This window comes from Leucoraja erinacea, chromosome 5, assembly GCF_028641065.1.
Source record: "Leucoraja erinacea ecotype New England chromosome 5, Leri_hhj_1, whole genome shotgun sequence".
NCBI lineage: Eukaryota > Metazoa > Chordata > Chondrichthyes > Rajiformes > Rajidae > Leucoraja > Leucoraja erinaceus.
This window is the reverse complement of record NC_073381.1, coordinates 85,652,333-85,679,636: the sequence shown is the minus strand read 5'-3', so window position 1 is coordinate 85,679,636 and position 27,304 is coordinate 85,652,333. Positions and strand designations below refer to the sequence as shown.

At 50.7% G+C, this 27,304-nt stretch overlaps 1 protein-coding gene across 1 annotated transcript in view; it reads left to right on the top strand.

Annotated features, from left to right (window-relative positions):
• The window catches only part of LOC129697514 (atypical kinase COQ8A, mitochondrial-like), a 37,323-nt gene extending 10,281 nt beyond the window's left edge, over window positions 1-27,042 (top strand). Inside the window, 16 exon segments of the mRNA XM_055636149.1 lie at window positions 784-968; window positions 2,189-2,521; window positions 6,526-6,592; window positions 11,390-11,464; window positions 21,192-21,314; window positions 22,903-22,988; window positions 23,254-23,286; window positions 23,289-23,396; window positions 23,874-23,955; window positions 24,135-24,160; window positions 24,163-24,230; window positions 24,323-24,464; window positions 24,752-24,859; window positions 25,084-25,149; window positions 25,253-25,339; window positions 26,393-27,042. Coding sequence (XP_055492124.1) covers window positions 798-968; window positions 2,189-2,521; window positions 6,526-6,592; window positions 11,390-11,464; window positions 21,192-21,314; window positions 22,903-22,988; window positions 23,254-23,286; window positions 23,289-23,396; window positions 23,874-23,955; window positions 24,135-24,160; window positions 24,163-24,230; window positions 24,323-24,464; window positions 24,752-24,859; window positions 25,084-25,149; window positions 25,253-25,339; window positions 26,393-26,692 — 1,875 coding nt within the window. The 5' untranslated portion in view covers window positions 784-797 and the 3' untranslated portion in view covers window positions 26,693-27,042.
• Window positions 27,043-27,304: the final 262 nt, after the last annotated feature.

Sequence of the window (27,304 nt, the reverse complement as noted above, 5' to 3'; positions counted from 1 at the left end):
GCGGGATTCCTCTGGGTGCTCCAGTTTCCTCCCATCCCAAAGGTATGTGGGTTTGTAGGTTAATTGGCCCTCTGTAAATTGTGTAGGGAATGAATGAAAAAGTGGGATAACTGCTGAAAGACCTGCTTTCATGCTGTATCTCTTTATCTCTCTCAATCTAAAACATTGTATTCACCTATCACCTGCCAGGATAGGCACAAAAGGCTGGAGTAACTCATTGGGTCAGACAGCTCTGGAGAAAATGATTAGACAATGTTTCGGGTCAGAAACAGTCTTTGTCCCACCCCCACCTCTCTTTTCCAGCTTTCTCACCCCCTACAATCAGTCTGAATAAGTGTACCGATCTGAAACGTCACCTATGCATGTTCTTCAGAGATGCTACTTGACTTGCTGTGTTACTCCAGCACTACAGCTCCTTCTGTCTAGGGAGGGCTTGGTATCCATGTCGTGGGAGAGGTGTGGTGTCACTGCACCTTCCCTGGCCCACCTCTGGTTTGACCTGTCAGTCTGGGTCCTGTTTTTGCCTCTTTTTTTTGTAAACTTCTAGCATTTACAGTTCCGTGTGCTGACATTTAGCACATTTGGACAGGTTCATTAGACAGGAAAGGTTTCGAGGAATATGGGCCAAACGTGGGCAAGTGGAACTAGCATAAAATGGGCATCTTGGTTGGTGTGGGTGAGTTGGGTGGTAGGGCCAGTGTCCTACTGGAGGGCTTGGTGTCCCTGGGCTGGGTGAGGCTGTTTGTAGTTTGACGTGTCAGTCTGGGCGCTGTATTTCTGCAGGTGACGGACGGAAGATGGCGGGTGACGTGGCCATGTTGGTGAGGGGGCTGGCCAAGCTGAGCCAGGCTATTGTGGAGACCCAGGCCACACAGTTGCGTGCCATGGTGTTGGGCAGTGATGCGGTGGCCCAGGGCTGGCAGGCCTCAGCCCAGGATGCCATCTACACAGCGGTGGGCAAGATGCAGGTACACGCAACGCCGAGCAATCCTCTTCAGTGTCCGCAGTACTTGTCCCCACAATGTCCGTGCCAAACATGATGACAAGCTAAACTGCTCTCTAAAAACCTCTTAAACACCACTATCATATCTGTTCCACCACTACTCCTGGCAGCGTGTTCCAAGCACTCGCCACCCTCTGTGTTTTAAAAACAACTTGTCCCGTACATCATCTTTAAGGTTTGCCCTCTCACCCTAAAGGTATGACTGTCTACCCTGTCTATGCCTCTCATATTTTTATACACTTCTATCAGGTCCCCCTTCAACATCTGAAGCTCCAGAAAAAAACAATCCAGGTTTGCGCAACCTCTCCTTTATACCTATTATCCACGTATAAATGTTTAGGATAGATGGTAATGATGCCACTCAGTTGGGCTACTTTGTCACGGATGGTGTTGAAGCTGTGCTCACACGACCGGGTCAGAGTCGTACAGCATCAAAACTGGCCCAACTTGTCCATGCCAACCAAGATGCCAAATCTAAGCTAGTCCCATTTGCCCATGTTTAGCTCATATCCTTCTTAAACCTTTCCTATTCAGTGTACCTGTCCAGTGCACCTGCCTCTACTACCTCCACTGACAGCTTGTTCCATATACCCACTTAAGGTGCCCCTCAGGTTCCTATTAAATCTCCCCCCCCCCCTTACCTTAAACCTATGCCCTCTGGTTCTTGGTTCTCCTACTCTGGGTAAAACACAATGCATTCATCTTATCAACTTACCCCGTGATCTTGTACACTTACCTCTCAATAAGATCACCTCTCGGCCTCCTGCACGCCCAATAATAAATAGCCTGCGCAACCTCTCCTAAGTGTGTAATCGCAAAGTGCTACAGTAAGTCAGCGGTCAGGCAGCATCACTGGAGATAAAGGATGGGTGATGTTTCGGGCCGAGACCCAGTCTGAAGAAGGGTCCCGACCTGAAACGTCACCCAGTCCTATTTCTGCAGAGACCCGTTGACTTACCTCAGCACCTTGTGTCTATCTTCGGTAAAATCAGCTAGCAGTTCATTTTTGCACACTCTCCTAAAGTGGGTATTGTGTGTGGATGCCCAGCAGATTGCTGCTGGGTTTGTGGGTGGAAGTGTGCCGGGTGGGTGCTTGGCGTGAGGGTGGTGCTGTACTGTTGTGTGCCAGGTGGGTGGCAGCAGGTTCCTGTCGGTCATTGCTTGTTGACGTGTGTTCCACTCCAGGACCTCGGGCCACAGCAGGAGAGCTTCACGGAGCCAGAGGAGGATTTGTCCTCAGAGCTGGGCCTGTCCAGCGAAACCTTGGACCTGGAGACGCCAGAGGCGGCCTCTGATGTCCAGCACCGGCAGGCGATGGGTGACCCAGCGGCCTTTGACCCCGCTTGCTCCGGGAAGATGGGCGGCCATTTTGTACAGCCAAGCCGACTTCTCTCGACGGCGGCCCCGAGACGCTGCTTCCACCAGGACCACCGCTCCGTCAGTGGGCTGACTGCAGAGGACATTGACAAGGCTCGAGAGGCCAAAGCCAGCCCCGCTGACAAGCCCTATAGGCAGATGGTAGGTTCCTGTACTCCTACCTCCTCCCTCTATGCCTCCCCACCATTGCAATCACCCTTATTTGTGCCAGGTTACTTTAGACCTTAGAGTTACAGCATGGAAACAGGCCCCTGAACCCGCCTAGTCTGTATCGATCAGCGATCACCCCGTACTAACGCAACCCTACACAGTGAGGACAATTTTACTGAAGCCAATTAACCTACAAAGCTGTACATCTTTGGAGTGTGGGGGGAAAGCGGAGCATCCGGAGAAAAGCCACGCCATCAAAGAGAGAACGTACAAACTCCTCACAAACAGTCGGGATCCAACTGGGTCTCTGCCGCTGTAAGGCAACAGCTCTACCGCTGCATCACAGTGCTGTCTCTTGTCTGGATCGTATGGAATGAGGACAGTCTGCGGGGCATTAAAACAGCAGGAAGCCAGCCAGGTGCTCGGCTGACAACATGGAGGACTGGGATGATTGAGATCACAGATGCTCGCTCTCTTAGCACAACATGGTTGAGAGGAGATTTGATAGCTGCACCAGATCATGATGGTTTGGACAGAGTAAACAGGTAGCTCTCTCTAACTGGTTTGGAGAGCAAGGGTCACAGATGTAAAATTTGCGTCAACATGTATTAAGAGCATGCAAGACCAAAGTGCTTTTAAATTGTTCATTTTAAAGTGTTTCTGATTGAGGTACTTGTGCCTGATAGATAGTGGAACAGTATCAGATTGAGTCCTTGGGGGATAATTGAATGGTACTTTGAGAGGGAGAACAGGGGTGGCACAGTGGGGCAGTGATAGAGTTGTTGCCTTAAAACACAAGGGACCCGGGTTCGATCCTGACTACAGGTACTTGTCTGTATGGAGTTTGTACGTTCTCCCCGTGACCATAGGAGTTTTCACTAGGATCTCCGGTTTCCTCTCACGCTCCCAAGGCATACAGGTTTGTAGGTTAATTGGCTTGGTATAATTGTAAATTTCTGTAGTGTGTGTAGGATATTGTTAGTGTAAACCGTCCCTAGTGTGTCCTAACCCAAGTCAAGTCAACTTGATTTGTCACATATGTACAGTGAAATGAAAGTGGCAGTGCCTGCGAGGGTCTGTTATATAGTGAAATTGAGCAGGCTGGACTCTATTCCTTGGCGTGCAGGGGATGAGGGGTGATCTTATAGTGTGTAAAATCATTAGAATAGATTGGGTCAACGTACAGAGTAGGGGAATCGAGAACCAGAGGGCATAGATTTTAGGTGAAGGGGGGAAGATTTAATAGGGAGGCAACTTTTTTACGCGATGAGTGGTGGGTGTATGGAACGAGCTGCCAGAGGAGGCAGGTACATAGGGAAGTTTTGGAGGGATTTGAGCCAAACGCAGGCAGGTGGGACTAGTGTAGGTGGGACATGTTGGTCCGTGTGGGCAAGTTGGGCCAAAGGGCCTGTTTCCACGCTGTATGACTATGTATAGCATCTTGCTGTAGTTAATGGGAATGTGAGAGGGAATAAGTTGCAGGGATACAGGGATTATAAGAGAGTATGTAAGACTGGAGGCATTCCTCTGCTGGAAACTGACATTGACATTTGCACAAATGACTCATTGGTAAAAATAGGCAAATAATGGTGGGTTATCCAGAGTTTTCGGCACTATATCTGGAACCAAAGCAGTTCAGGATTGAAGAGCCAACTGTTTGTGAAGCAATGTTCCTCTATTTGTGTCAACCACACTTCTGAGAAAAGGAAGTGGACCTTTTGGGAGAAAGGTTTATATTAGGATGGATGACGACTGTCAACAGACAGGAATTTGCAGATAGATTCTGGAATGTATTGAAGACGGGTAATGGTGAGGGAATGGACAGGTGATGTATCAGGTTGAGATTATTCCTTGTCTGAAGAAGGGTCCTGACCAAAAACGTTGACTGTCCATTCCTTCCACAGATGCTGCCTGACCCGCTGAGTTTCACCAGCAATTTGTGTTTTGCTCAAGATGCCAACATCTGCAGTTCCTTGTGCCTGCTTGGAATGACCACCGGGAGCATCCTCTATGCACTCTCCTCCCACTGTTTTGGGAAGCTTGGCCAACAAAATGTTTAATAACTTGCCTGGTGCATCTCCTTTAAACTTTGTCCCACTTACCTGAATGCTATGACCTCAAGTCCTTGACATTTCCACCCTACGTAGCCTGGTCTTAAATGACTGATCCCTCATCTTGAAAAAGTTCCCTCATTCAAGACTCTCCCATTAGTGAAAACATTTCAACGTTCACTAGTTAAGCAGCTTTCTTAGCATCTTGCAATGAGATAACCTCTCATTCGTCTAAACTCCAAGGAATGCAAAACCCACTTGTTTAGCCTTTTTCTTAAGGGTGGCCCTCTTAATGCTGGGAATTAGTCTTTAGACTTTAGAGATACAGTGCAGAAACAGGTCCTTCGGCCCACTGAGTCTACGCTGACCAGCGACATCATGTACACTAACACTATCCTGCACATCTCCAGATTCAGGGGGATTTCTTCCCCACTGTTAACGGGTAACTGAATCATCCCACCACAACAAGAGAGCAGTGTTGAATTACTATCTACCTTATTGGTGACCTACAGACTATCTTTGATCAGGCTTCACCTTGCACTAAACATTATCCCTTATAATGTATCTACAAACTGTAAATGGCTCGATTGTAATCATGTATTGTCTTTCCGCTGACTGGTTAGCACACAACAAAAACATTTCACTGTATCTCGGTACACGTGACAATAAACTAAACTGAACTGAAACTGAACACTAGGGGCAATTTACAACTTTTACCAAAGCCAATTAATCTACAAACCTGTAGGTCTTTGGAGTGTGGGAGGAAACCGGAGCACCCAGAAAAAAGCCCTGCGGTCACAGTGAGCATGTGCAAACTGCGTACAGACAGCACCTGGAGTCAGGATCGAACCCGAGTGTCTGGCATTGTGAGGCAGCAACTACCGCTGTGCTGCCCAAGCCGAGTGAATCTGTTTTGGACCTCCTCCAATGTCCTATCTTGGGTACAATCACTTCCAGTGTTGGAACCTGGGCAACCAGGTTGTCTTTTGGAAAGATCCACAACAGCAGTTTGATAATGACCCTGATCAGTGCAGACAGTGTTAGCCAGGCCATGGAGGACTGCAGGAACTTCCTCAGGTGCCATTCCCCTTGCCTGTCTACACCCCTCTAACTTGGCATCATGTTTGGCATGGCCTTTGTGGGTCGAGGGGCCTATTCCTGTGCTGTACTGTTCCCAAAGACGTGCAGGTTTGTACGTTAATTGGCCCTCTATAACTTGCTCCCAGTGTGTAGGGAGTGAATGCCGAAGTGGGATAACATAGAACTAGTGTGAAGGGGTGATCGATGGCCAGCGTGGACTCAGAAACCTGAAGGGCCTGTTTTCATGCTGTATTTCTAAACTAAACATAAAAGTTTAATCCTGACTACCGTGTGGAGTTTTCACGTTCACCCTGTGTGTGCATGGGTTTCCTCTAGGTGCCCCAGTTTCCTCCCTCATCCCAACGTTTCAGGTCAGCACCTTCCAGTTTGAAGAAGGGTCCCGACCTGAAACGTCACTTACCCATGTTCTCCAGGGATGCTGCCTGGCCCGCTGAGTTCCTCCAGCAATTTGTGTCTTTTTAAAAACCTGTGTCTGCAGTTCCTTGTTCCAACATTTAACACATTTGGACAGATACATGGATAGGATAGGTATGGAGGGATATGGGCCAAACATGGGAAAAGTGGGATTAGCAAAGAATGGGTATCAAGGTCGGCTTGGGCCAAATGGGGGCAGGTGGGAATAGCATAGAATGGGTATCAAGGCTGGCATGGACGAGTTGGATTGAAAGGCTAGAGTCCCACTGTCCTGTTTTACCTGGGATCATGCAGGCAGGCAGGTATACAGGCAACTTTGTTTCCCATGTTGCAGTCACCAGCGGAGGTGCTGATGTTGTGCAAGGATCTAATGAAATGGGAATTCCCCACTGTTCCTGCTCCTGCTCATGTTTGGTTTTGTTTCCCCAGCTGAGCGAACGGGCTCGGGAGAGGAAGGTTCCATCCACCAGGATCGGTCGGCTGGCCACTTTCGGAGGTAATGTTTTCTATAAGACCATAAAACATGGGGGTGGAATTAAACCATTTGGTCCATCGAGTCTGCTCTGCCATTCGATTGCGGATGATCTATTTTCCCCTCTCAACCCCATAAACCCTTGACATCCTTACTAATCAAGAATCTGTCAATCTCCACCTTAAAAATACCCATACAATGATTTAATGCCACAGAATCACCACCACTAAAGAAATTCCTCCTCATCTCCATTTTGAAGGCATCCTTTTATTCTGAGGCTGTGCCCTTTGGTCATAGACTCTCTCACTAGTGGTAACATCCTCTTCCTTTGTGCCACGTTTCTTTTGTCTGGCATTTGTGTTCATATTCTTGCCTGCTGCTGGTCAAAGTCGTCCCTGTGGATCAGTCGGAGCTTAATTGTTGTTGGGCTAAGGAGGTTGTAAAAGTGCTGGCATTTGTGAAATTCTGGATCTCGGCCAAAATTTAAATAGTATGAAATGCCTGGCCTCTGCTTTTTATCTTTGATCTTTGGAGTTTTGTGGAGTCTTAGAGCACAGAGGCAGACCTTTCTTCCCACCATGTCCTTGCCCATTGAACACCCCCCCCTACACTAATCAGTTTTCCTGCTTGGTCTCTTCCCATGTCCTGCCAATTCAAGGGCACGTCTAAATATTTCTTAAATGTAGTGTCTGTCTCCACCATCCCTTTGGGCAGTGCATTCCAGATTCCTCTCACTCTCTGGGGGGTAGAAAGTTCTTCAGAAACACTTCCATACTCAACTCTTGTAGTTTTGGATCCCCCTGCTCTAGGGGACAGTTTCTTATTCCTCCCTACCTATGCTCCTCATAAATGAGTATGCCTCTTATCAGCTCATCCCTCTGCCTCTTTTGCTCCTGTGCAGCAGGTCCAGTCTCCCAGTCGCATTCATGGAGCCATACATCACGGAAGCAGGCCCTTCAGCCCAATTTGCTCCTGCTGACCAAGATGCCCCATTCTTACTTGCCATCTCCCTCTAAACCTTTTCTATTCATGTACCTGTCCAGGTGTCTTTACCTGCCTCAACTACCTCCTCTGGCAGCTCGTTCCATGCCCACCATCCACTTGCCCTTCGTGTTCTCCCTCTCACCGTAAACCTATAATTGAATAACTGAAATGCTTAATCGCAGGCAGCCTCCCAGTATGGTCTCACCCAGACACCTATCACATGTAATCATAGATCTCTTCATCCTTGTTAATTGTTCAAGAGTTTATCCCTAACTTTAGTTATTGTCATACAGTGTGGATATAGGCCCTTTGCCCCACTCAACCATGCTGACCAAGATGCCCCATCTAAGCTAGTCCCATTTGCCCATGTTTTCCCCATGTCCCTCTAAACCTTTCTTATCCATGTACATCCAACTGTCTGAAATGTTGTTATAGTGCCTGCCTCAACTACCTTCTCTGGCAGTTCGTTCTATACACCCATCACTTTCTGTGTAAAAATGTTGCCCCTTAATTTTCTTTTAAATCTTTCCCCTCTCACCAAAAACCTACCTCTTGTTTCCGCTACTCTAAGCAAAAGACTGAAAGTGCATTCACCATTTTATTCCCCTCATGATTTTATACACTTTTATCAAAGATATTACATGGTAGGGATATGGGGAAAGTAAAGGGCCATGGATCAAATACAGGCAAATGTGACTTGCCCAGTATGTCATCGTGGTCAACATGGCCAAGTTGGGCCAAAGGGCCTGTATAGCTAGCTCCATGGATGTATTTGGAGTATTGCATGCAGTTCTAGCCACCCCAGTACAGGAAGGATGTGGAGGCTTTGGAGAGGGTGCAGTGGGGGTTTACCGGACGGAATGATGCCTGGATTAAAGGCTATTAATTATACGGAGATGTTGGACAGACTTGGAATGTGTTCTTTGGAAAGCAGGAGGTTACTGGGAGACCAGATATATAAAATGTGGATAGGTAGAGATAGGGTAGGCAGTCTGAACCTTTTTCCCCAAAATAGAAAGATCAAATACTGGAAGGCATGGCTTTAAGGTAACAGGGGTAAAGTTTGAACGGGATATGTGGGACGTTTTATTTTAAAGGGCACCTGGAACATGCTGTTTTGAGGTGCTCCGTAAAATCTCTTTCAGGCTTTCAACAGCTGTTTGGAGCGGAGGTGTTATGCAATGTGGGGAAGCATCAGCCAGAGAGGTGAAAGTTGTTGGGAGTGATTGTGTCCCAGGGCTGCAGGGAGAGTGGAAGCATTCTTGAGATGGGCGAGCGAGATCAGTCCCAACACATCCAAACCTGCCCTGAATCAGACAGCATTATTGTAACCTTGGTTACCCTGTGCTGGTGTTATTTGTGGTTATTAGTGGGGAATTGATAATACCAGAGCTGGGTGTCGCTGGCCAGCATTTTTGCCCACCCTCAATTGCCCTTTAAGAGGTGGGAGCGAGCTGCCTTCTCGAGCCACTGCAGTTCTTCCACGGTGCTGTTGGGGAGGGAGTTCCATTGATTCACATTTACACCCAGTGAAGGAACGACGGACGTTTCAGTGGTCATATATCACAATGGTGCAACACGTGCTTTTCCCCGATTGCTTTACACGCCCCTGTAAGATCACCCCTCCGAACATGAAGCCACCACCATCTGGCCAATTCCCTCCACAGATGCTGCCCGACCTGCTACGTTCCTCCAGGAGTGTTTTGTTGCATTTTTGTATTAAGTATGCACGATAAGGTTATTCCTCTCTGCTTTATTTCACTGTTTACTCTGTAAATACATGTGACGCTGTGGGTTTGTCTGTACACACTCCACTGTGATATTATTCTCTGGTTTCACGAGCCTACCACGTGCTTGCCTGCGAGAGGTGGAGTGGACCGTGTGACGGGCGAAGTGGGGAGTTGCCCTGATCCAAATGTGCTTTTCTGCCTTGTTTGATTCAAGGGTGACGCTCCAGTAGAGTTTAGTTGAGTTTACAAACCTACAAGCCCGCACGTCATTGGGATGTGGGAGGAAATTGCAGCACCCAGAGGAAACCCGCAAAGTCACACGGGGATCGTGCAAATTCCACACACAACACCCGAGGTCAGGATCGAACCCGGGTCCCTGGCGCTGTGAGGCAGCAGCTCTACCAGTTGCACCACTGAGAGCATAAGTGGGAGTGTGGCACTAACAGAGGTTTGCTCTTGTCAATGATTCTTCAAGAGTTGGGAGCAAAACACAAAGTGCTGGAGGAACTCAGCGGGTCAGGCAACATCTGTGGAGGGAATGGACGGATCAGGACTTTTCTTCCACTAATCTGTGTCCTCCACAGATGCTGCCAGACCCGCTGAGTTATTCCGCCATTATCTTGCTCAAGTTTCCAGCGCCTGCAGTTCCTTTGTGCTTCCATTATGAACCAGGCCCTGTTTGCTTCATCAAGCAGATAGAACACAGTGTAGCACAGGAACAGGCCATTCGGCCCACATGAGCACCTTATCCAAGTCCCCTGACCGACTTATCTGCCTGCACAGAATCTATATCCCTCTATATATATACAGGCCTGGTCTCTTAAATGTCACTATTGTATCTGCCTGCACTCCCACCCCAGCAGCGCCTTTCCAGGAACTCACCACCCTCTGTGTAAAAGAGAAAAAACATTTTAATTGCCCCACACATCCCCTTTAAATCTGAAAAAGGGTTTCGGCCCGAAACGTTGCCTATTTCCTCCGCTCCATAGATGCTGCTGCACCCGCTGAGTTTCTCCAGCTTTTTTTTGTGTAACCATCCCCTTTAAATGTTGCCCCGCTCACCTTAAAGCAATGCCGTTTTGTTTTTGATTTTTCCATCCTGGGAAAGGTACTGACTGTCTGCCTCTCATAAATTTAACTACGTCTGTCAGGTCTCCCCACAGCCTGTGGCATTCCAGAGAGAACAATCTAAGTCTGTCCAACCTCTCCCTGTAGTTAATACCCCGTAATCCAAGCATCATTTTGATAAACCACCTCTGCACATTCTCCAAAGTCTCCAAAGCCTCCACATTCTTCCTGTAATGGGATGACCAGAACTGCACACAAATGTGGCCTGACCAAAGTCTTCTAGAACTGTAACATGACTTCTTGACTCTTATACTCAGTGGCCCGAACAATGGAATCAAGCATACCATATGCCTTCTTTGCCACTATCACTTTAGGGAGATGAACTTGGATCCTAAGATCCCTCTGTACATTAATGCTATTAAGTCATGCCATTAATTGTATGTTTTCTCTTTGTATTTTACCTCCCAAAGTGGAACATCTCACACTTGGTTGGATTAAGATCTATCTGCCATTTCTCCGTGCCATTCAGAAGTGAATCTAAATCCCACTGTATGTCTTGACAGCCTTCCTCCTAGTCCCTGACCCCAGCAATCTTGCTGACATCAGCAAAAATACCACCCAACCCATCTACATTTATGTTATATATAGCACAAACAGCAGAGATCCCACCACTGGACCAGCCTGAATATTGTCCTTCCACTGAAACACCCTGTCCTCTAAGCCAGTTCTGAATCCATACCATCAAGTCACTGTTAATCCCGTGCATCCTCCAGCACTCTATGGTTTGCTCAAAATTCCAGTGTCTGCTGTTCCTTGGGTCTCTATTAAGACTCTGGATCCTGTTGGCTTCATCAGGAAGATGCAATGGGAATGGCCCTATGCGGAAGGAGTCTTCTTTGGGATATTGGATAACACTGCAGTACCTTGATGAGGCACCAGGGGGGAATTGCTGCTGGAGGTTCCCCAGTACTGTCATGGCCAGGGTAGGTGGGAATGCGGTGATGAAGAGGTGAACTCATTCTTGCTTCTCCCCGGACAGGCTTGGCCGTTGGACTTGGGATCGGAGCCCTGGCCGAGGTTGCCAAGAAGAGCTGGAAGCATGACGAGCGGGAAGGTAAGAGAGAGGGATGGAAGGCCTGATGTTGTGTATTTTCCTGGCGAATTTAGTTTAGAGATACAGCACGGAATTCGGCCCATCGGCCCACCGAGTCCGTGCAGTCCCCGCACATTAACGCTGCCCTACACACACTAGGGACAATTCACACTTATACCAAACTAATTAACCTACAAATCTGTACGTCTTTGGAGTGTGGGAGGAAACCGAAGATCTCGGAGAAAACCCCCATGGTCATGGGGCGAATGCACAAACTCCGTACAGTCAGGATCAAACACAAGTCTCTGGCACCGCAAGCGCTGAAAGGCAACAACTCTAACACTGCGTCACTGTGCCGCCCTAGTACCAAAGCCCTTTACAGACATAGAATGGTCCAGCACAAGAACAGACCTTTCGGCCCACAATGTCTCTGCTGAACATGGTGCCAAACTAATCTCTGCCTGCACGTGATCCATATCCATGCACCTATCTCTCCCCTGTGCCCCACCTTGACTCACACCTCTTTCTCCCCTCCCACCTATATTCCTTCCACAAGTTTCCCAATACGCAACTTAATCTCGCACTTTGTCCTTTCATCTCTAGCTTTTGTCCATCCATCTGCCTATCAACCCTGCCCCCTCACCTGTATCCACCTACTACCTGCCAGGCATTGTTCTGCCCCTCTCCTCTCCCTACTTTCTTTCACCCTTCCCCTATAATCAACCTGAAGATGGGTCCTGACTTGAAACATCACCTATCTATGTTTTCCAGCAGTGCTGCCTGACCTGCTCCAGCTCTGGTTTTTGTTTTTTTTGTCTCTCTAAAAGCCTCTTTAATATGACTATCGTATCTGCCTCCATCACCACCAGCCCCTGGCAGCATGTTCCAGGCACTCTGTGTAAAACAAAAACATGTTATGCACATCACCGTTGAACTTAACCAAGCCCCTCTCAACTTAATGCTATGCCCTCTAGTCTTGGACATTTCCACCCTGGGAAAATCGTTCTTGCTGTCTACCCTCCCTCTGCCTCGCAGTTTTGTATACTTCTATCAGGTCTCCTCACAAACCTTGCTCCAGAGAGTACAGTCTGTTTGTCCAACCTATCCTTACAGCTAATTGGGGGCACAGTGGTGCAGCGGTAGAGTTGCTGCCTTACAGCGCCAGAGACCCAGGTTCGATCCTGACTACGGGTGCTGTCTGATTGGTGTTTGTATGTTCTCCCCATGACTACATCTGTTTTCTCCAGGTACTCGGGTTTCCTCCCACCTCCCAAAGACATCCAGGTTTGTAGGTGAATTGACCTCTGTAAATTGTTCCTTGTGAGCAAGTGATTGCTGGTTTGCACAAACTTGGTGGGCCAAAGGGTCTGTTTTCACGCTGTATCTCCAGGTTAAACTAAACTCCCCAGACCGCCTCCACTGTCATGTCCATGTGTGATAGTCATTGTAATGCACTGCTTGGATGCCTCCTGAATCCATGACAGTTTGCGTGCCTCTCCCCACCTCCTGCCCAACCTCCTCACAGCTCTGTTCCATGGTGCACAATTTGGGTCTGAGCTCATCCTGTCCCGTCCCGTCCCACTGAAGTCTGTGTGGATGCACGTTGTGTCTCTGGCTTCAATCTCCCCCACCCCCCAGGTGTGGAACAGCATGGGCCCCGCAGTAATGTTTGAAGGTCCCACCTCCCTCTTGTTTTCTGGGTCTCCTGCGTTACCTCTGGGGGAGTGTGGGTGTGTCTGAGCTGCGTGGCCATGTACAGAATGGAAGGCAACCGGAAAGGATGTGCCTGCATTCCTCGCATTGTAGCAGGTGCCAGCAAGGAGTGGCTTCTCACCACTGCTTGTGGGAACTTGTAGACCAATGTCATTGATTGCAGCTCGACAGAGCCAAGCTTGGGCTCCGAGCCGTGCATTCTCGAACAGCGTATCTGACTGGTGAAGGTGACCTGGAAATTAGATAGTGGCTAATGGTTGTTTGTGTGCAGGGCCGGGCGCTGCGTTGTCTCAGAGGTCATTCAGGTCATCCCCACCCCACCAACCTTCCCTGGCATGCTTCTGTGGGTGGCACCATTGCCAGCTTCTTTCTCTAGGTGCCCAGTATTGCAGAAATCTATGCCACGTATAGATAGGGTAGGCAGTCAGAACCTTTCTCCTAATACTGAAATGTTAAAGTCAAAAGCGTATGGCTTTAAGGAATGAGGGGTAACATTTTAAGGAGATGTGTTGGGCAAGTTTTTTTTTAGACAGAGGGTGGTGGGTGCCTGGAGCGCGCTGGTTGGAGTGGAAGTGGAGGCAGATACAATCGTAGTGTTTGAGGCTTTTCGATAGGGGCATGGAAATGGAGGGATATGGATCGTGTGCAGGCAGAGATCAGTTTAATGGTATTATGTTCAGCACGGACTTTGTGGGCCGAAGGGTTTGTTACTGTGCTGTACTGTTCTGCGTTGTTAAAACTGTCCTTGGTTGATTCGTCAAGCCCAGTGCCCGCCTGTCCCCGTGATCCTGTGCCAGCGTTTAGAACAGCAGCTGGTGTGATTCCTGGGATCACGGCCAATACTTAACCCTCAGTGAGCATTTCCCAAAAGTTGAAAAGAGAGAAGTTAGTGACTGGGGTCCATTACAAACATACTGACACCCCCTGCTAGCTAGCCCAGCTACTATTTCAGCCCGGCCTTCTACGGTTGAAGTTTAGTTTAGACATACAGCATGGAACAGGCCCTTCAGTCCACCGGGTCTATGACAACTATCGATCACCTATTCACACTAGCTCTATGTTATTCCACTTCCCCACACACTGGGAGTAGACGAGAAGAGTAAACTCTTATACTGAATGCCTCGGCCTATGAAGGCAACCACCTCAAGTGTCACCCTCACTGCTATCTGTTGCAACGTTGAGAGAACTATGGACTCTGCATAAACAAGGACTTATTTTCATAATTTCTAGGAGCAGAATTAGACCATTTGGCCCATCAAGTCTGCCCGTCTCAACCCCATTCTCCTGCATTTTCTCCAAAAATGTAGGAAGAAGGGGACTGGGGGCGGTAGATATGGGTATCCATCTTGGTGGGGCATAGGAAAAGGGGAGGGGGGGCCTTTGCATTCTCCAGCATTAGGTAAGTAACCTACAATGTTTATAACCATTGGGCCTGCCTTTATCTCTCCCCTCCATCTCTGCCGCCCACCCTCCCCCCACACTCATTTAACCCCCCCCCCCCCCTACAGTGGGTCTGCCCTGGTCTCTCCCTTCCTCTCCCCCTCTCCCCCGCTTATCCTCTCGTTCCCTACACCCCATCTCCCCCATGCCTACAGAGGGTCTGCGCTGTGCCTCCCCTGCATTGCTCCACCTGTAAATACTTTGGAAGTGCTGTCGATGGAGACTGAGTCTGCAGTGCTGGCCACAGGGCACACTCACCTTCAGTGACCTTGCAGCTTTGGCAGGCATTCCCCTGCTGCAGGTCCTTGTAGTTTGTTGATTGCAGTTTGTGCTCCGTTCTCACTTGTTATTGTCCCTCAGCTTTTTGGCACATTCTGTTCATGGGCGGGGCCTCTCTCTCTCTCTCCCCCCCTCTCTCCCTCCTCCCTCTCCCTCTCTCCCCCTCCCCCTCTCTCTCCCCTCTCTCTCCCCCTCTCCCCCTCTCCCCCCCCCCCTCCCCCCCGCCCCCCCCCCCCCCCTCTCCCTCTCCCCCCCTCCCCCCCCCCCCTCTCCCCCTCCCCCCCCCCCCCCCCTCCCCCTCCCCCCCCCCTCCCCCTCCCCCCCCCCCCCCCCCCCCTCCCCTCTCCTCCCCCCCCCCCCCCCTCTCCCCTCCCTCCCCCCCCCCTCTCCCCCTCTCCCCCCCCCCCCTCTCCCTCCCCCCCCTCCCCCCCCTCTCCCCCCCCCCTTTCCCTCCCCCCCCCCCTTTCCCTCCCTCCCCCCCCCTTTCCCTCCCCCCCCTCTTTCCCTCCCCCCCTTTCCCTCCCCCCCCCTCTCTCTCCTGCCCCTCCCTTTCTGAGTTCCATTGAATCTATCCCCTTAACCTTAAACATGTCCTCTGGTTCGGGGCAGGAATTGGCCACTCGGCCCCTCCAGCCTGCCCCGCCACTCAATAAGATTGTGGAGGTTCTGATTCTGACTTCAACCCTGCCTTCATAGGTTATAGGAGCAGAATTAGGCCATTCGGCCCATCAAGTCTACTCCAACATTCAATCATGGCTGATCTATCTTTCCTCTCAACCCCATTCTCCCCACAGCCTCTGACACCCATACTAATTGAGAATCTGTCAATCTGCGCCATAAAAATACCCAATTATTAGGCCTCCGCTGCCGACCACAGATTCACCACCCTCTGACTAAAGAAATTCCTCCTCGGCTTCTTTCTATGTACGTCCTTTATTCTGAGGCTATGGCCTCTGGTCCTAGACACTGCCACTAGTGGAAAGATCGATTATCCTAGTGGCTGTCTCTAGTCACTCTCCAACAGTGGCTGCATTCCTCTCCACCCGCATTCACTCTCTCACTCTGCCACAAAAATATTCAAAACTCTGCTTCCATCACTTATGAGGAAGAGAGTTCACAACCTTCTGAGGTAAAATAGTGAGGGAGAAACCTTTCTCCTGTATCTGTACACAGTGGATGGCTTGATTGTAATCATGCATTGTCTTTCTGTGGACTTAATGGCATGCAATAAAAGCTTTTCACTGTGCCTTGGTACACGTCACAATAAACTCAACAACACAATAAACCTTGTCTATCTTAAGTGAGTAGCTTCTTATTTTTAAACAATGCCTCAAGTTCCAGATTCTCCCACAAGAGGCCACATCCATCTTGTCAGGACCCCCCAGGCTCTTGAGGAAGAAACAAAGTATTGAAAGAACTCAGCGGGCACTCTCCGATGGTAGTGTCTCTCACAACCCTAGGTGGGAAGTTAGGATGAGTTGGGGATTAGTGTTGGAGTTTTGTTATAGAACATAAACCAGTACAGGCCAGGAACAATGTCCGTGCCGAGCATGATGCCAACACCATCACTTAGCTACCAGCATGTGATCCATATTCCTCCATTCCCTGCATATATATGTGCCTGTCCAAGTCTCTTAAATGCCGCTATTGTATCTGCTCCCACCACCGGCCCAGGCAGCACGTGCCAGCCACCCACCATGCTCTGTGTAACAAAAGCACATTGTTAGTGTTTTGTTGGGGGGGGGAGATTGCAGTGGGAGATCTTGTTGCTAGTTGTGTCTCGGACCTTGGAGGGGAAATGAAGATGAGGCGGAGGATTGGAGTGGGTGGTAGTGTCTCTCCCCTGGCAGGGACTGAGGTGGGAGTTTGGTGTGTGAGATGTTGTTCCCAGCTGTGGAAGGGGAAGTGTGCTTGCTGTTATCTCCCACAACACTGGGAGGGGCAGTGAAGGTGTGGGAGACTGATCTGGGGAGGTATTGTTGGTGGCAGCATCTCCCCTGGGAGGGCAGGGATGAGCAGGGAGATTGGTGTGGGGAGGGATTGTTCCTAGCTGTGTCGCCTCCTGGTAGGGGAGAGTGCTTGCTGCTACCTCCAAGGTCACTTTGTGGTCATCTCCTGGGATAGCTGCCAGTGAGCCAGCTGTCTTTTGCCACAGTTGTCTGAGCTCCCTGCGCTACTGTTTCGGAGGCCCTGCCCTTCAAACCATTTAAAGTTGGCAAGAGTAAATATTTTAATCACTTGGACAGGGCCCGTGTCCACTGGCAGTGTCACCACCAACACTTCACAGCAATCTGCAGTCACTGAGGCACCAGTTATTGTGAGATGGCAGGACCACGCACTTTCATGTCCTTGCCTCACAGAATCACACTGAACCTTCCTCCTGGGTTGGAAAGGTCAAAGATTAAAGGAGAACATTATTTTACACAGACTGGTGGGTGCCTGGAACACGCTGCCACGGGTGGTGGAGGAGGAAGATACGATCATGGTGTTTAAGAGGCTTTTAGACAGACACATGGATATGCAGGGAATGGAGGGATATGGATCACGTGCAGGCAAGGGAGTGGTTTAAGCTGACATCACATACAGCATGTACATTGTGGGCGGTGAGGCCTGCTCCTATGCTGTAAGGCTACGTTTAGCATGGAATATAGCACAGAAGTACATATGTCAGCCCAACGCATTAATGTTGACCAAGGCATCTTCCCGAGGTAGTTGTGTTTGGCCCACACCACTCTACACCTTGGATAGGCACGAAGTGCTGGAGTAACAGCTGGTCGAGCAGCATCTCTGGAGGAAAAGGATAGGTGTCGTTTTGGCTTGCGACCCCTCTTCAGACTGCCTGTACACTAATTCACTCCAAATGGGTTTTAAATGTTGTGATTGTACCTGCCTTTTACCCTCCCCCGCCTCTGGCAGTACAATAGGGTAGACCAAAAGTGTCTATAACACGGGGACCCCATGTTCCAGGCACTAACAAAACCAGCCCTGGCCAACAGCCATCAAATCCATCCCGTCCCACAGCGCTTCCAAAGAGGTCACATAATAACTACATAAATCCAATCGAGCCAAACTCAAGTACAATAGGTGGAGCAAAGGGGAAGATACAGAGTGCAGAATAGAGATCAGCATTGTAGCGCAATAGTTCCAGATGCCCACAATAGGGGAAAGGTGAACTGGGACCGGACCCTAGGTTATGGGTCGTTCAGAAGCCTGATAACAGGGAGGAAGAAGCTGTCCCTGGTTCTGGCAGTACGCGCTTTCAAGCTTCTGTACCTTCTGCCCAACGGGAACAGGGGGAAGAAGGAATGACCCGGGTGGGACAAGTCTTTGGTTATGTTGAAGGTAGAGACACAGTTCTGGAGTACGTCAATGGGTCAGGCAGCATCTCTGCAGATAAAAGATAGGCGATGTTTCGGGTCAGAACCGTTGATCGACTGAAGATTATTTGGGCAGATTATGTTGGCTGCTTTTCTGAGGCAGCATGGTCTGTCTGGTCCATGACCTGTTTATTATTTTCACATGTTCTGAGATGTAGTGAAATCCTGTGACTGATTGCGAATGATCAGCCATGATCACATTGAATGGTGGTGTGGGCTCGAATGGTCTACTCCTGCACCTATTCTCTAAACAATGTGAGGTTCTCTTGTGTGTAACCTGCAACAGAATCTCACATCCAACGCAAAACGCCCGTCTGCTGCCTGTTGTTCAGAAGCTGGGTGTTGTAATGAAGCTCCTGTCCTCTAGGACGTTAGCTTGTCCTTTCTGTGACGCTTCGAGGCAGCTGTGGCAGCATCAGCCATCGTGTCTACAACAAGGGGACTTCACATTCCAGGCCATTAACAATCCTCAGCCAGCCCTCACCACCTGCCATCAAACCCCACCTTCCCTCTTGTTGACAGCATTCCCTCCCGACCCACGGTGCTTCCTTCACCAGCTCCCTGCTCCTCCCTGCCACTAAATCACAACCCGCCATTCCTTGCATATCCATGAACCTTTCTCAAAGTTTCTCAAATACCGTTGCTGTATCTGTTCCACCGCCACCCTGCCAGCATGTTCCAGGCACTCACCACTCTCTGTGTAAAATAAACTTTGCCCTGCACATCTCCTTTAAACTTTGCCCCTTTCACCTTGAAGCTATGCCCTCTAGTCTTTGAAATTTCCATCCTGGCTGATTGTTTACCCTCTCAATGAAACAAGGGACATGGAATATAGAGCAGTACAGCACAGGAATGGGCCCTTCGGCCCACAATGTCTGTGCCCAACATGATGCCAAAACCAATCTTTATCTGCCTCCATTCTCTGCACATCAATGTGCCTAACTAAAAGTTTCTTAAATGCTACTATTGTATTTACACGATATACAATGTATACACTTCTCTTCAAACCTAAGCATTCCAGAGAAAACAATCCAATTCTGTCCAAGTGCTTCCTAATCCAGGCCATCATTCTGCTAAACCTCCTGGGCGCCCTCTCCAAAACCTCCACATCTTTCCTGTAATGGGACGACCAGAACTACACAAATTACTCCAAATGCAGCCTAACCCTTGCACTCAATGCCCCGACTGGTGAAGGCAAGTATACCGTTTGCTATATGGGATGATAGTAGAACCTCTGGGATCAGCACGCAAAGTGTTGTCATGCTCTGCTGCTATTTAATACAAAAACACCCAGCCCTCACCCCACTCTGCATTGGATATTGGCCTTTACTCCCTGTGAGTGTTGCAAGGGACGTATGAAGTGAGGGTGGTGCTGGTTTGAAGTCGGTAGCTGCTCCTCGGGCAGTCGGCTCCTGATCATTTGGTTAAAATCCTGTAACTACCATTAAACCCTCTCCACCGAAATAGTCCCAGAACCTCACGCCTTCCACATGTAGCTCAGAATCGATTCTGATTCTTTCTGATCGCATCCAGTGTTAATTTAATTACGTAAACACAGCTGATGTGATGTTGTGACTTAAATGCATTGGCTGCCGTGATGAATTCCCCATCTCGAGGCAGTGATGAAGTCGCACAGCACAGTCGCCCAATTTACCCATTCCCACCAAATTCTCCATCAAAGCTAATCCTATTTGGCCCATTTCCCTCTAAATCTTTCCTATCAATGTATCTGTCCTAAATGTCTTTCAAATGTTGTTATAGTACCTGCCTCAACTACCTCCTCTAACAGCTTGTTCCATACACCCACCACCCTCTGTGTGGAAATGTTGCCCCTCAGGTTCCTATTAAATCTTTCCACTTGCATCTAGTTGATTCCCCTACTTTGGGTAATAGACTTCCCCCTCATGATTTTACACATCTCTAAGATCTCCACTCATCCTCCTGCGCTCTAAGGAACAAAGTCCTAGCCTGCCCAACCTCTCCCTATAGCTCAGGCCCTCGAGTCTTGTGATTGTCTCAGGCTGATGGGGTTAATGCAGGGAATAAGGGCTGAGTTGAAAGGTCAGGCCGGTCTTGTTGAATGGGAGAGCGGGTGTGAGGGCTGACTGGCCTCCTGCTCCCAAACCAGCCACACTGAACCTCCCTCTCAGCAGGCAAGGACTGGGATGGATCTCGGGCCGTAAGGGAGAATGGGGATGCTTTATGGGACAGGAGGTGAGTGGGGTGGGCATGATTTAGCAGGTGGGAGCTGGTGGCAGAAACAACAAAACTGCTGGGATATCGGGCAAGTGGTTTAGAGTGTCCCTGATGTGTGAGGAGAACAGAGGAGGGGCTGGGAGAGAAGGTTCATGAAGGAGCTTCCCATCCGAATGAGCAGGCAGAGTTTGAGGTCCCTCTGACCCTTCACCCCGACAGGTCAGTGGAGGGTCACAGTGCCTTTCACAAGGTCTGTGGGCAGTAGTTGTCTCGTTATTATTGTCTTGTGTACCTAGGTACAGTGAAAAGCTTTGTTTTGCATGCTATCCAAATAGATCAGATAAGACTAGACATAATTACAATCAAGTCACTCGAGTACAATGGGTACAGCAAAGGGGAAGATACAGAGTGCAGAATATAGTTCTTAGCATTGTAGTCCATTAGTTACAGAGACAAAGTCCAATGTCCACAATGGGGTTGAGGTGAATCGGACAGTACCCTAGCTTACGGAAGGACCGTCCAGAAATCTGACAACAGAGGGGAAGAAGCTGTTCCTGAGTCTGGTGGTGCTGTACCTTCTGCCGGATGGGAGCAGGGAGAAGAGGGAATGACTGAGGTGGAACAAGTTGTGTAACTCCTGCACCATACCTTGTGCTGCTCTGGGTGTTTGATGGGCTGTATGAGAGTGTTCAGCTGACTTGGACGTCCGAGGTCTGACAAGGTGTGTGCTTTGTTGCCCGCAGGTGGGAAAGCCATGATGGACGGGAGTGCCTTCCTGTCAGAGGCGAACGCAGAGAGGATTGTGAACACCCTGTGCAAGGTGCGGGGAGCTGCCCTCAAACTGGGCCAGATGCTCAGCATCCAAGGTAAGAGATACCTCCCCTCATCGCATACCCCATCCCCATCCCACTGTGACTGGGGCCGAGCCACCTGTCAGTCCCGGCAAGGAGTCGGCATATGCTGGCCTACGTCCCCCAGCTCAACCACTGGGCCCAACCTTCAGCCCAGCACTGTCTGCCACCACCCGTGGAAGGCAAACATGTGGAAAGAATTGTCCTCCACGTCTGCTTTACACTTTGCCCCTCTTAAAGCTATGCCCTCTAATCTTTGACATTTCCACCCTGGGGAAAAGGTTCTGGCTGTCTAAATATGTTTCTCATAATTTTAGAAGCTTCTATCAGGTCTTCCTCCAACCTCCGACGCTCCAGCGAAAACAGTCTAAGTTTGCCCAGTCTCTCCTTGCGGTTAATAACCCCAATGCAGAGTTTTCCTGCACACTCTCCTTCCTATAGTATCCTCCTGTAGTGCCATCTCCCACTATATCACAGCCTAGCGTCCGTGCCCAGTTCACCATGCCAGTCAGTCTGTGTTGAACCACGGATATGCAGCACTTGATCCAGAGGGCAGCGCTTAAAACTTACCGTGCAGTAATGTCCAGTGTGGTAAACAACCAAAGTAAAACATCACGTCAGCACGTTACACTCCAGTGAGCATGAACTTGACTGTGAAACAATCCGGGGATTGAGTGAAGGGAATGTGTGCAATGTGCAAGTGGAAATTCAAGCTTGGTTTTAATTTACGACCTGCTCCAAATGTTATCATCTGTCATTCCTCTCCCAAATCACCCTGTTTATCTACACTTGAAGGACGTTAACCCACCATGTTCCAGTTTGGAGTGAGCCCAGAGATTTATGGCATATGCACCAGGAACAATTCCACTCTTGCAGCAGCATAACGAGCCTGTAAACACTGTATAAAGCCCGATGTACACAAAGGGGTGGAGGTGAATCAGACAATACCTTCACTTATGGAAGGACCGTTCAAAGCCTGATAATAGCGGGGAAGAAGCTGTTCCTGAGCTTCTGTAACTTCTGCCAGATTAGAGCAGGGAGAACAGGGAATGACTGGGGTGGGACAAGTCATTGATTACATTGGCTGCTTTCCTGAGGCGGCGTGAAGTGTAGATGGATGCGATGGTGGGGAGTCTGGTCTGTGTGATGGACTGGGCCACATCCACAACTCTGCAATTTCTTGTGGTCTTGGGCAGAGCTGTTCCCAAACCAAGCTGTGAAGCAACCTGACAGTCTGCTTTCTGCGGTGCCTCTGTAGAAATTTGTGGGAGTCACTGGAGATGGGCTGAATTTCTTCAGTCTACTCGACAAGTAGAGGTGTTGGTGTGGATTCTTGACTGTTGCTTCAATGTGGCCGTTGCCACTGCTGCTGTGTCTTTGATCCTGCAGCGTGCTGAGCCTAACCCGGACGCTGGATTGAGGAACCTGTTTGTCTTCTAAATGCTAACTTCCTCTTTAATAGTTGGGCAATTTCTGATCCAGTTTTGCTCTTCTGTAATGTGTATATGTGCGGGTGGGCAGGCAGGGTGGGGAGAATGTGGTCATGGTATGAACCCTCTGTGTTGTGTGATGGTCCCTATTCTCTCTCACCCCCACCCCCCAGACGACAGCTTCATTAACCCCCAGCTGCAGAAGATATTCGAGCGAGTTCGCCAGAGTGCCGACTTCATGCCCAGCCGGCAAATGATGGTGAGACTATCTCCCCCGCCACTGTCCTAATCCTTGGCTTCTCCCCTCGTCTGATCCCATGATTTTCCCCGTCGCCCCTACTCCCTCAGGTCCCTGAAGGCCCCCTCCGACTTCCCCCGTCTCTGGCTCCCCCCATCTCGGCCCCCCCCCCCCCCCCCCCTCGGCTCGGGCTCGCAGTCTCTGACGCCTCCCCCGTCTCTCCACCCCCCCCCCCCCCCCCCCCTCGTCCCCATTGCTGACCTGCCACCCTCCTGCTGGCCCACAGGGGGTGCTGCTGAGTGACCTGGGCCCGGACTGGAGAGGCAGCAGCTGCTGAGCTTCGAGGACCGGCCCTTTGCCGCCGCCTCCATCGGGCAGGTCCACCTCGGCGTGCTGACCGACGGGAGGCAGGTGGCCATGAAGATACAGGTAACCACCGCCACGGGGGGAGGGGGGAGAGAGACCACTGCCGTGAAGATTGGGGGGTGAGAGAGAGAGAGAGCTCGTGAAGGAGGGGGAGCGTGACAACCCTGAGCTGTGGAGGGGGTGCAGTGAGTGAACCCCAGTCCACGGCCGTGGGGCTCTGCACTGGACCATCCGTTTGGGGGGGGGGGGGGGGGGTCAAGACTGCAGGGGGAGGAGGTGGGATGTATGTGGGGTAGGAATGTTGCCTCCTGGCATGGGGGTAGTGTGTGTCTGGGTCACCGTGTCAGGTGTGGGGGGTGGGGGACAGGTTTGTGTGTGGGGGGGTTGAGCCGGGTGTCTGGCCTGAGCTGGTGATGGGGGATGAGGGTGGGGGTAGTAAGCGCATGGTGCTGCTGGTGGTGGGGTTGCGTGGGGGGGGGTGGTAAGGGCTTGGTGCCACCTGGGGTGAGTGTTGTTGACCCCTGCCCCTTGTGCCTGCAGTATCCCGGAATAGCCCAGAGCATCTCCAGCGACGTGGACAACCTCATCTCGGTGCTCAGCATGAGCAACGCCCTGCCCGAGGGTGAGTTACCCCCCCCCCCCCCACACTACCCCAGCCCCCCCCTCTAGTCTCTGACAGATCCCCCTCCCCCACCACACTACCCCAGCCCCCCTGTAGTCTCTGACAGATCCCCCCTCTCTTCCCCCCCCCCCCCCGGGGTTGGGACCCCCCCACTGACGGTGCTGCTGCTCCCGCTGCAGGGCTGTTCCCAGAGCACATGATCGAGGTGTGATGAGCCGGGAGCTGTCCCTGGAGTGTGACTACAAGAGGGAGGCTGCCTGCTACAAGCAGTTCAGGTGAGGGAGGAAAGGGAGAGGGGGGGCGGTTATCGGAGGGGGGTATGTGTTAGGTGACGTTGCCCTGGTGCTGACATGTCCCCACCCCGCAGGGAGCTGGTGAAGGACGACCCTTTCTTCGTGGTGCCGCCCGTCATCGATGAGCTCAGCAATCGGCAGGTTCTCACCACCGAGCTGGTGCCCGGCTTCCCCCTCGACAAGGCCGATGGTCTGAGCCAGGATATCCGCAACCAGGTGGGTGCAGCCCCTGCCCTCCTCTCTCATCCCCCCCCCCCCCACCTAGCTCCTTCTCATCCCTCATCCCTCCCTCCCTCATCCCCTTCCACCCCCCACTGTAACGCCTGCGTGGGAGGGAGGTGCCGTTTGTCTGAAGCCGCAGTCCCACGCAGCTGCCTTGTTTGGAGAGCTTCATCAAAATGCTGTCTGGAGGAGAGGGAACTGGAACATGGAACTGTGCAGGACCGGAACAGGCTCTTCATCCCACAATGTTCATGCTGATTGTTGTCCTCCCTCCCTCACAGATCGGTGAGAACATCCTGCGGCTATGCCTGCGGGAGTTGTTTGAGTTCCGCTTCATGCAGACTGACCCCAACTGGTCCAACTTCTTCTACAACCCCGACACCGGCAAGGTGAGGTGGGGGGGGGGGGGAGTAGGGTGAGTGGGATGGTTGTGTGGGGTATAGGGTGGGGTGAGAATGGTTGGGGGGGGGGGGGGGGGGGCGAGGGTCGGTGGATAAGGATGGGGTAGGGTGGAGGTGGGAATGGTTGAGGGGCGGGGGGGAGGGTGGGGGTGGGTGTTGAGGGGGTTCTGGGTTGCTCACTCTGACTTGGTGACCCCCCCCCCCCCCCCCAGGTGGCCTTGTTGGATTTTGGAGCAACGCGGTCGTTTGAAGAAGATTTCACCGACACCTACATCGAGGTGAGAACAATTGTCTCCCCCCCCCCCCCCCCCCTCCCCCCGCCTGCGTTTGTCGCCCCCGGTTCGTCCTATCATGGCGCTAACCCTGGTGTTGTTGACACAGATCGTGAAGGCGGCTGCCCAGGATGACAAGGACGCGGTGCTGAGCAATTCCATCAAACTCAAGTTCCTCACTGGTTTGGAGACCAAGGTGGGTGCATTACTGGGACCCCCCTCCACTCCCCTCCCGCATGTCTCATGAACCTCTCCCCGCTCCACCCCCACCTTGAATGTCTCCTAACCCCTCTCCCCCAGGTACAGAGTACAGAATATAGTTCTCGGCATTGTAGCGCACCAGTTCCAGAGACAAAGTCCAATGTCCACAATGGGTTAGACGTGAATCAGACTGTGCTCTAGCTTATGGAAGGGCCATTCAGAAGCAGGATAACAGGAGAAGATGCTGTTCCTGAGTCTGGTAGGGCAGCGCTTTCAAGCTTCAGTACTTTCTGTCTGACTGGAGCAGGGAGAGGGAGGAATGACGGGTGGGAAAAGTCATTGATTAGGTTGCAATTATGTTATGTAGAAAGATAGAACATAGAACGGGACAGCATAGGAACAAGTCCTTCAACCCACAATCTCCATGCACAACATAATGCTGTAAAAATAATCTTCTCTGTCTGCATATGATCCATATCCCTCCATTGCCACCATTGTAGCTGCCTTCACCACCACCCACAGTTTGATTTAATTGATTGAAAGATACAGCATGGAACCAGGCCATTCAAGTCTACATCAACCATCAATCACCTGTTCACATTAGTTTTGTGTTATCCCACTTTCTCATACACTCCCTTCACACTAAGGACACTTTACGGAGGCCGATTAGATTAACTTACAAACCAGCACGTCTTTGGGACATGGGAGAAAACGTACGAGATCATAGGGAGAACGTGCAGACTCCACACATACAGCACCTAAGGTCAGGATCAAACCAGTGTCTCTGGCACAGCTGGTGGAGCCATTTCTCCCACACACCTTTAAACGTTGCTGCTTTCACATAAAGGCCATGCCCTGTAGATAGTGCAGACCCAGCATAGACGTGATGGGCTGAAGGACCTGTTGAGTGTTAGTGGGTGGAGGACTCGTTGGATGGGATGTTGTGGATGGGGGTGTGTAGAAGGGGGAGGTTCAGATTGAGACAAGGGGGGCTGCAGACGGTCCGTGTACAGGCACACGTTTACGTGGAGACCCTTTCTCCCTGCAGGCGATGCAAAGAGCCCACGTGGATGCGGTGATGATCCTGGGCGAAGCCTTTGCATCGATGGAGCCCTTCAACTTCGGCAGCCAGGGCACAACCAAGAGGATCCATAGCCTGATCCCGGTGATGCTCCGACATCGGCTGGTGCCGCCGCCAGAGGAGACCTACTCCCTGCACCGCAAGATGGCCGGCTCATTCCTCATCTGCAGCAAGCTCGACGCCCGCATCTCCTGCAAGCTGCTGTTCGATGAGGCCTACCAGAGGTACTGGAGCAAGAAAAAACAGCCCGGGCACAGCACCCCCTGACTGCTGAGAGCCAGCTGAGAATGCCCAGCCAGGCTGACAGACTAGCCCCAACTCTCCTACCTGTTGTTTTTTTAATACCAGAATATTCCTCATCTACTGTCCAAAGGGGCAGCGTGCGTGTTTGAGCACTGGGATTACACGAGCCACTCGTGTGTGTTTCTGCAAGACACGGATGAGGCGATGGTTTGCCCCAAGTGGGGGCATCCGAGAGATTTTTACAGTTGATTGATTAGAGTAATTTGAGATTTGTACCGCCAGAGGATAATGAACTTTTGAATGACCGTAGATGTGATCATGGGCCGTTTTGTATACTGTCACCGTTGATTCCATTAAAGAAATCGATGCTTGTGCACGGGTGTCTGGTTCTTGAAGACCAGGAGCACGTTGTGGATGTTCAGCCCTAGTGTGCGTCGAATGAGATGCATGTCTTGCAAATCACCAGGGTAGCTTCCGCTCACCCTGCCCAAGAGATTCCCCCCAGCAATTTGGGTCGGGGCCTTCAGACTGTTGGAAGAAAACTGGAAAAGAGAGATGGACGTGGGACAAAGTGGAATTCATTGCAACAGAAAGCTGTGGATATTTTAAAGTGAAAATTGATAGGTTCTTGATTAG